At 44.3% G+C, this 10,219-nt stretch overlaps 1 protein-coding gene and 1 pseudogene across 1 annotated transcript; one reads left to right on the forward strand and one right to left on the reverse strand.

Moving 5' to 3' along the window:
* The first annotated feature begins 1,302 nt into the window (after positions 1-1,302).
* On the forward strand, positions 1,303-3,159 carry LOC110314675 (annotated as a pseudogene).
* Positions 3,160-6,104: 2,945 nt separating this feature from the next.
* Positions 6,105-8,254, reverse strand: LOC110314674 (patr class I histocompatibility antigen, A-2 alpha chain-like). Its single transcript, XM_021188922.1, has 5 exons — positions 8,185-8,254; positions 7,676-7,945; positions 7,176-7,451; positions 6,330-6,605; positions 6,105-6,205 (listed from the first exon to the last, which is right to left on the reverse strand). Exons 1-5 carry the CDS (start codon positions 8,252-8,254, stop codon positions 6,105-6,107), a joined length of 993 nt encoding a protein of 330 aa, XP_021044581.1.
* Between the last annotated feature and the right edge of the window lie 1,965 nt (positions 8,255-10,219).

A 10,219-nucleotide genomic window follows, 5' to 3' on the forward strand; every position in this document is an offset into this window, starting at 1 on the left:
GTCTCTTCCTTTATCCCATTCCTCTCTAGGTTTGGAATCCCCCTCGAGGACCATGGAATAACATATGTCCCGCAGGTCGGGATACAAGTTCTTCCCCTTAATCACTTTTTCTTTCATCTTCTATGTTACCCATTCTGTTTAGGTAACAATCTATGAGTGCCTGTGTTTCCACACACAGGTATATGAATGCAACATGCTGAGTCTGTTTTTGTTGTTTGTGAGTCTATGGTTTCAGGGCTGACCTCTGTCCTCTGGCCATCCAATAAGAGGTTCATCCCTGGAGAGGCTAATTCTAGCTCAGCAGTCATCAGTTGCCTGCAATTCTTCATCTTGGGGTGGAGCCCCACAGAAGTTCTCTCTTTCACATCACCATGTTTTGCTGCTGTTGCTCCTGTCTTATATATGCAGTTATTTCTAGGAAATACTGTTCTACACCAGACCTCCTGGTGTTCTGGCTTTTATCATCTTTCCATTTCCTCTGTCCAGAAGCATAGATGTAGGAGCTCTAATGTTGATATGGCAGTGGGGACTGGTCTCCCCATGATCTGTTGATCTCTTCGGCATTGTGTGCAGTCATGATTCTCTGTGTTGGTGTCAGATTGATTCTTTGGTGAGGGGTGGTAACCATGTTTAGCCAAAATAGATAAGTTTCACACAAAGAATACAGCTATTTTTGGTGACAGAGGGCACTGTGTCTTTTACATAGGAGCACTGATATATTTATCTAGGAATAAGTTTAACTTTAATTTTAGACTTATCAATTTGTTTGTTCCAGCCTTTCACTTGGAGTGCTCCATGATCTTTCTGTGTGGAACTTAGGTTCCAATTCTTCCTCCCAACACCTAGGCCTTCAGAAATAAAACTCAGCATCAAAATAAATTTACACACACCTTGGCCATATACCTATGCCGTTCTCAGACTATATTAAAACTTAGAGTAACCTATTTATTTTTATCTATATTCTGCCATATGGCTTGTTACCTTATACTTACTGACATACACAAAATGAGACATATACACAACACAAACACACACACAGACACAGACACACACACACACACACACACACACATACACACACACACACACACTAAAGGGCATAAAGATAGCTCAGTTGTTAGGACAACTTGATAATTGTTTATTTGTTAAGAACACTGGTTGTCATTCCAGGGAACATGTGTTTGGATTCTAATGTCTCCATGATAGTACCCAACTGTCTGTAACCCCAGTTCCAGGGGAATTGAGATCCTCTTCTGTCATTCATGGGTACTAGGTATACAAGTGTTACAGAGACAAGCATACATGCAGGTAAAACAACCACAAAAATAAAACAAACCACTGTGTGGATCTTCAGATAGTGAAAGGGAATGTTTGTAAGTGACAGACAAAACAAAAGAGCAGCTCAGTGAGAGCCAAGCAACCTGTCCAACATTGTTTCAGAGAGTCCTTTTGGTCAGCAGGAACAGTGGCAGACCCAATTTGATGTAGGGTAGAGAGCTCCATGCTGCATGTGTAAGGACTTCTGTTTAGAAACAGTGGAGGACTGCAAGCCAGGGGTCTGGGAGCAAGTGCCCTTTCCTGGTGGCCCAGCTGAGCCAGACTGGCAGCAGCGTCTTCCGCAAGTCCAATCTGGAGCTCCAGGAGGATGTGCAGGAAATGCATGCTGTGAGGAAAGAAGCTGCTCAAAGCCCAGTGCCTCCCAGCCTGGTTAATGTGAAAACCGGTGGGGAGGATCCAAGCCGGCTGCTGCAGAACTTCCAGGACATCATGCTAAAGCAGAGGCCAGAGAGGGTGTCTCATCTTCTTCAGCATAACTTGCCAAAGTCTGTTTCCACTTTTCAATATGATCATTTCTTTGAGAAGAAAATTGATGAGAAAAAAATGACCATACCTACCGAGTTTTTAAAACTGTGTACCGAAGAGCACAAATCTTCCCAATGGCAGACGACTACACAGACTCCCTCATAACCAAAAAGCAGGTGTCAGTCTGGTGCAGTAATGACTACCTAGGCATGAGTCGACACCCACGGGTGTGTGGGGCTGTCATAGAGACTGTGAAACAGCATGGTGCTGGAGCGGGTGGAACTAGGAATATTTCTGGAACAAGCAAGTTCCACGTAGAACTGGAGCAGGCGCTGGCCGACGTCCACAGCAAAGATGCGGTGCTCTTGTTCACTTCCTGTTTTGTGGCCAACGACTCCACCCTCTTCACCCTGGCTAAGATGATGCCAGGCTGTGAAATTTACTCTGATTCCGGGAACCATGCCTTCATGATCCAAGGGATTTGCAACAGTCGAGTGCCAAAGTATATCTTCCGCCACAATGATGTCAACCATCTCAGAGAACTGCTACAGAGATCCGACCCCTAGGTCCCCAAGATAGTAGCGTTTGAAACTGTCCATTCAATGAATGGAGCAGTGTGCCCACTGGAAGAGCTGTGTGATGTGGCCCATGAGTTTGGGGCAATCACGTTTGTGGATGAGGTCCATGCAGTGGGGCTATATGGAGCTCGAGGTGGAGGTATCGGTGATCGGGATGGAGTCATGCCAAAAATGGACATCATCTCTGGGACGCTTGGTAAAGAGTTCGGCTGTGTTGGAGGATACATTGCCAGCACGAGTTTGCTGATCGACACCGTACGTTCCTATGCTGCAGGCTTCATCTTCACCACCTTCCTGCCACCAATGCTGCTGGCTGGAGCCCTGGAGTCTGTGCGGATCCTGAAGAGCAGCGAGGGCTGTGCCCTTCGCCGCCTGTACCAGCGCAATGTCAAGCTTCTGAGGCAGATGCTGATGGACGCTGGCCTCCCAGTCATCCACTGTCCCAGTCATATCATCCCTGTGCGGGTTGCCGATGCTGCTAAGAACACAGAGATCTGTGACCAGGCATAATATCTATGTCCAGGCCATCAATTACCCAAAAGTGCCTCTCAGGGAGGAGCTCCTGCGGATTGCCCCCACCCCGCATCACACACCGCAGATGATGAACTTCTTCCTGGAGAAGCTGCTGGTCACGTGGAAGCGAGTTCGGCTGGAACTGAAGCCACATTCATCAGCTGAGTGCAACTTCTGCAGGAGACCCCTGCACTTTGAAGTGATGAGCGAAATAGAGAAAGCCTATTTTTCAGGCAAGAGCAAGATTTTGTCTGCCCAGGCCTGACTCTGACTCAGTTATTCACAAACCCCAGGCCATTACCATACCCACATAGTATCTATCCATAATTGTCTTTATATGTGAAATAAATTATATAATAAAACTTAATCTATAGTAAAATCATGGTCCTGATTTTACTACAGAATAAAAAGAAAAGAAACAGTGGAGGAATTTTAATCCAGTACCATTGCTGTTGTGGCAAGGGATCCTATCCAAAGATACAATCCAACATACATGCAGACATACCCTTAGTACATACCTTTTCTCTGTAACTCTTGAGAGATATAGAATAGAACCTCCAAGTTCCTGTCTGCCTGCCAACTCTCCTGCAGTGCTGGAGCTCCCGAGGTCCTTTCACTGCCATGGAGACCCATACAACACCCATCCTCCCCACAGCCAGCTGCCAGAACACCCATCAACTCAGTAGAAACAACCTATAGAAGTTTATAATTAACAAGTCAGATTTATATATCAATAAATTCTCTATTAATGAACAAGATAACCACACAATATTTACAGAGGTAATTGATAATGATACAAACTGTCCACCTAGATCATACACATGATCCCAATTATTCTATCCCTTTATGTTTTTTTTTTCCACACAGGGTTTCTTTGTGTACCCTGGCTGTCCTGGAACTCACTTTGTACATCAGGCTGGCCTTGAACATAGAATTCTGCCTGCCTCTGTCTCCCAAGTGCTGGGATTTGAGGTGTGTGCCACTACCACCCAGACACTCTATCCCTATATCATATTCATAACTACCTGTGGCTATTTAAAACCATGCAGGATCAGCATTTCCTTTTTGTTTGTCCACTTTCATCCTGGCTTCTTCATCTCCTTTGTGTTGCTCTCTGTTCATGCAACTCTTTCTGCTACCTCCATTTTTATCATTCACTCACAGGCCTCCTGCTGCACTAATATTTTAATGGAATTGGACAGAGAAAATCCTGCCAGACCTAACAATGAAGTAATAGTTTGTAGAAATAAGTAACCATGTTTGAAAGCAATATCTAATTGAGGGCCAGAGAAAATGATTAATTAGAGAAAGATCTGATAGAACAAGTCAGAAATAGGATATGCCCAACTCTCATAAGAACATTGGCAAGAAAGAAAGTGTGGTGTGTTATGTGCTGTGCAGTTTTATTAGAACAATTATACAAAGTTAGGTTATAGAGAGAACATGCAGGACACAAGTGAAAAAAGAACCACCCTGAGAATGAGAAGGATCCAGAAGATTAGAAAAAATCCCCAGCCAGGTGTGGTGGTGCACACTTTTAATACCAGCACTTGGGAGGCAGAGGCAGCCAGATTTCTGAGTTCGAGGCCAGTCTGGTCTAAAGAGTGAGTTCCAGGACAGCCAGGGCTATACAGAGAAACCCCATCTCCAAAAACCCCCCAAAAAATCACCAAAATTAGAATGTTGCTAACAAAGCAATTCAGTCAGAAGTTGAGAGAAGCCAGATTTAACCAGTCAGCAGGGAAGACTAGATTGTATGGAGGCTGGAATCTTTCAGGCCTAGGGTTAGAAAAGAAGACATGCTCTGGGCTCAGACCAAGCCATGTATTCCCCCAACTTGGGTCCAACTGTCATCTTATCATCTGAAGAAATGAAAGTGTTATTTACAAGAAACCTCTAATAAGTGAAAATGAGATTCTTGACATGGAAAGAAAAAAATTAAAGACAACAAATATTAATCAAAGTTAATTTATTAGAAAGAGAAATTAATCAATTTAGATATGAGGTTGAAGAGAAAAAAATGGCACCTGGAAAAAGACAGAGAAGACCAAAATAATGGATTTCAACTTCTCAGGACAGAGTTACTATTTTATTCATCATGCTTTGATCTGGTTTACTCATTAAATAAACCATGAGAAAAATTCACACACACACACACACACACACACACACACACACACACACTGACAAAAATCCTAATGTTGAAGTAGGAAGAATAAATTTAAAACTCATTGGAAACTAAAGGTCAGACTCTGATGGAGGTCTCCCAGGCCTGCCTCTCCTGGATCAGGTGAGATGACTAGAGAAAACATAGGTCAGTGTGCAGGGGAGTCATGCTCAGGTCTAGGCTGAAGTCAGTTCCTTATGTTGTCTTTACAGGAGACAGAGACCTGGATACAGATGCTAGTCATTAAAAGAAAAGTCACACAAGGCAGGTATCTCACACTATAGAAGTAAATAATGAAGCACAAATTTCTGATTGGTGATTGTTCAATGATCATACCAATCAGATAAACAACAGTTTCAGTTTAGCAAGTCACACAGGTCAGGAATATGTTCTCTGAGCTCTTCCTATCTAATGGGAGAGATGTATCAGATCTCTGGGCACTGTCCATGCCTATGGCAGTACAGCATAAGACCTGCTAAGGGTCCACAGCATTAGGGCCCAGAGACAAAATGTGTGCATACCAACAATGGGTACTTCTCTTCCCCATTGTATGGGTTTTAGGAACCAACTCAAACTTACTTACTGGTAGTTGAAGTATAGGTGCCTATTTCCCACCTGTGGGAAAAACACAGCCAGTGAGAGACTGTAGAAGCAGTAAAGTTGTGGGAGTAGAAGATTCTCCTGGTCAAACCCCAGGGAAGTTTCTTGAACTGTGACTGCAGCTCAGGGACAGAGGAGAAACACAATGGAAGAGAGTAAGTAAAGAGGACTAATGGGCCTTCTGTAGGTGTGTTCTCAGCAGGGCCCTTCTTTTTGACATCTCTCTGTCTGTGGGGAATCAGAATCAGGTCTCCATGCCCTCTATCAAGAGGGCAGTGGATCTATCTATATTTCCTTTATGCTTTATGATAGAGTTAATGTCAGCACAAAAGTTCCAGTGCCTGAGTGGATATATCTTTCCTCTAATGTGGCAGGGAACATTTATAGCTTGGTCTGNAGATCTGTAGAGAGACAAGTATTCAGACACTGCNCCTTTCTTACCTTTATTTCTTCCATATNAGAAAAATCACCACAGTTCCTANCACCAAAGCTCCAAGAACCAGGCTGATGAGAACTGCTATGATGGGGATGGTTTGTGGAGGCTCTGAGGATGGAAAGAAGGGAGAGTGAGGAGTCTGACCCTAGCTCTAAACCCTGATCCAGCTCTTCTTTTCAAAGAGCTCACATTTTTCCTGACAGCAGAGTTTTTGCTCACAGCCACTCCTTACCCCACTTCTGAGTGAGAGGCTCAGGTAACCCTTCATGATGCACATGGTATGTGTATCTCAGCTCTTCTCCAGAAGGAACCACCATAGCTTCCCACTTCTGGAAGTTTCCATGACATGCAGGCCTGGTGTCTGGCAGCTCTATGTCCTGGGTGTGGTTTTTCCCATCTCTCTTCCAGGTCATGGTAATGTCAGCTGGGTAGAAGCCCAGGGCCCAGCACCTCAGGGTGACATTCCCTTCTGATCTTACATGGTGGGTCACATGTGTTTGGGGGCCACCTGAGGTTAACAATTGGAAAAATCAGGTATTTTGCACTCCTCCTGGGGCCTGAGTAGTGTTCATGGCACCATCCCTATAAAGGGTGATAGACTTGGATGAGGGAGGGAGCAGAGTCCACCCAGAAGCCTAAACTCAGGATCTGGATGATGTATTCCTTGGAATATTTTACAATAACCATGAGTCAACACAGACTAGGATACTGTGGGTCTCCCTCTTTACAAATAGACTTCTGGATCTGACTGTGGAGGGGTCTAGGGACTCAGTAACCCTGGAGCCAGACATTCAATGCCATTTTGCAAGGACAGTGATCAGGCTTGAGAGAGGCCATGATGTACAATGCAGATCGAAGGGAACTGCTGTTTTATGGCCACACTGAGCTGTCCTCAGAGAAGGGAGAATCCTCTGGAGAGTCCCAATCTCATGTTGAGTCAGGACAGTGAGGAGCTCCCTTTCGCCTTTGATGCAAGACAGTGTAAGAATTCCACCTGCCACCTGCTGAGGAGGAGGCCTCCGGGAGTCAGGAGCTACAATGTCAGAAAGCAGAAGAGGTTTGTAAGTGTTTCTCTTACCAGAGTGCATCAAGGTCTCCTTTCCAAGGTCCAGGCATCTAAGAAGGCTTTCCATATTCTCCCCTAGCAGGTAAGTCCTCCAACTTTCTGTCATGCCTCCTTGCTCCTGGCGTGTCTTAAATTTTTCACCTACTATGCCCTTTGCAGTCAAAGAGTTCAGGTCTTCATTCAGGATTAAGGAATCATAGCCATAGTAGGTGAGCCGGTAGCGACCACCGAGGAAAATCCCATCATTTTCCACATTGCAGCCATATACTTCCTGCAGGGTGTGATAGTCTGTCCCACACCCATTCAGCCTTTGGTCACTATGAGGCTTCTCTCCCATCTCAGTTATTTTTCCCCAACTAAACCCTTACCCAGCCTGTAGTCTTCTGGGGTCTAAAATCACCAGGTCTCTATGACTATGGTTGTATCTCTGAGTTGGGGACATAGAGTGGAACTTATTGGGCCAGACCATGAGGGCACTGAGGAGTTACAACCTCAGTCCTGAGATCACTTACCATTCTCCTTGTGATTATTGTAATTCACCATGTACACAAGAATTAGTCTTCCTGACAGTGACAAGCCAAGGGCTTTTGGTGTCTCTTTCTCCCAATATTCAGGTGGCTCCTGCTTCATCCAAGCAGCCCGAGGTTGCATCCTTGCATTTGGTTCTTTGCTGTCGAATACCTGAAACTGTGTGGAATCTACATATCCAAGCTGTATAAACTGGGGATCCAACATGCCAGGCACCAAAATTACAATGTTGAAAGTCAGCAGCCAGTGTGAGCCTGTGGGTGGTACACATTGAGACCGTGACTATTCAGCCTGGATCCAGAGCAGGTTTGTAGAGTGCAGAGCAGGGGTGATATTGTGTCTGTGGACCTGAGATACAGGAGATGTTCAGGGGTGATTTACCTAGGGGATCAGGAAGGGTCTGGTTATTCAAGGAGCAAAGTGGAGAGATCTGGATTTCAAATGCAGTGTCTTGCTGCCTAAAATGCCAGTTCCCTCCACGCCTCTCACCCACCTGTACAATACTGGGTCAGGTCTCTGGCCACCAATAGGAGGAGGAGGGNGNAGGGTCCAGGCTTCTCCATCCTCCCTGTTGAGTCTCAATCAGGCCCTGTATCTCTTCACTTTATAACCTGATGTGGCTGATGCTGATTGGCTTCTCTTAGATTTCCCAAACGTAGTGATGTAGACCTGATGGGTTGGGTCTTGGAGAGACCAATTCCTGGGTGTGGGGGTTTTCTATGTTATTGCTTCCCCACTTTGCACCATTACTATAGCTTTTAATTCTGGCATCAGTGTCTAAGCACAGGTCTGTCCTCTGGTCCAAGTTACATATCATTGATTCCTAGCCCAGAGGCCTGTAAGTCAGCAATTTTCAAACATTTCAATGCCAGAATCTCTGTAAATGCTTAGACATTGTGTAGTCTTCTCTGGTGACTGTGCTTGGGTCGAGTATATCACTCTATATCTATCATGGTGGGAACTAGATGTTTTGAGAGTTTTGATTCCATTCAGATATTGATAACTAATTGCATGTAAGCTGAATAAAAGAGAAAGAACTGTTTCCAAAATGAAATGATGATATAAGCAGAGCCTTTTAGATATTCACCATTTCTGGGAGTCCTTATTTTCATCTTCCCTGCCATAGGTCATAGAATTTTGTGTCTTCATTTTAGCTGTTTTTAAAAAATATTTGAAACACAGAAAAATTCAGCTTCACAGATATATTTTAGGAGAAACATTTTTGTGTGTGTGTGTGGGAAGTGGCAGCCAAAATGGTCTCCTGGCTCATTGCCAAGCCTCATGATTCCCTGCTTGTTTACCAAAAACCTGATTGTGTGCACCTGAATGATCATGCGCTGTCCGCCTGATGAATAGAGTCATGATATTGAGTCACTGGCCTACCAACTTGCACCCTGTCTGCCTGCATGGCTAGTGTACAGAGCTTGCTGAATGCTGATTGGATGAGAGATGAGTACAGAGGGTGGAAGGGAATAAATTGGATGATCCTCCATAATTAATCGGATAGGGAATAGAGCTGAAAGCTGCTGTAGAGAGAATAATGAAAGATGCAACACAAGCTGAGGAAGTTGCTCAAACCGTGCCTTGGCGTATGTGTCATCTTTACCCCACCTCTGCAGGATGGAGTGTGGGGATTCTGCAATTTTTTTCCAATTTTTTATTAGATATTTTCTTCACTTACATTTCAAATGCTAACCCAAATTTACCTATAACCTACCCCCAACCTGCTCCCCTATCCACCCACTCCCACTTCTTTGCCCTGGTGCCCTGGTGGGCCTCTCTTCCCAATGATGGCCAACTATGACATTTTCTACTACATGTACAGCTAGAGTCATGAGCTCTGAGGATACTGGTTAATTCATATTGTTGTTCCACCTACTGGGTTGCAGACCCATTCAGCTTCTTCGGTACTTTCTCTAGCTCCTCTATTGGGGGCCCTATGTTCCATCCAATAGATGACCGTGAGTATCCACTTCTGTATTTGCCAGGCACTGGCATAGCCTCACAAGACACAGCTATTTCAAGATAATTTCAACAAAATCTTGCTGGTGTATGCAATAGTGTCTGTGTTTGGTGTCTGATTATGGGATGGATCCCCGGGGGTGGGCAGTGTCTGGATGGTGCATTCTTTCACCTCAGCTCCAAACTTTGTCTCTGTAACTCCTTCCTTGGGTATTTTGTTCCGTATTATAAGGAGGAATGAAGTATCCACATATTGGTCTTCCTTTTTGATTTTCTTGTGTTTTGATAATTGTCTCTTGGGTATTCTAGATTTCTGGGCTAATATCCACTTATCAGTGAGTGCGTATAAAGTGACTTCTTTTGTGATTGGGTTACCTCACTCAGGACAATATCCTCCAGGTACCTCCATTTGCCTAAGAAATTTATAAATTCATTGTTATTAATAGTTGAGTCATACTCCATTTTGTAAATGTACCACATTTTCTGTATCCATATCTCTGTTGAGGGACATCTGTGTCCTTTCCAGCTTCTCGCTATTATTATTAAAAAATAAGGCTACTATGAAC

The sequence above is a fragment of the Mus pahari genome, unplaced genomic scaffold (assembly GCF_900095145.1).
Source record: "Mus pahari unplaced genomic scaffold, PAHARI_EIJ_v1.1 scaffold_10583_1, whole genome shotgun sequence".
Classification (NCBI taxonomy): Eukaryota; Metazoa; Chordata; class Mammalia; order Rodentia; family Muridae; genus Mus; species Mus pahari.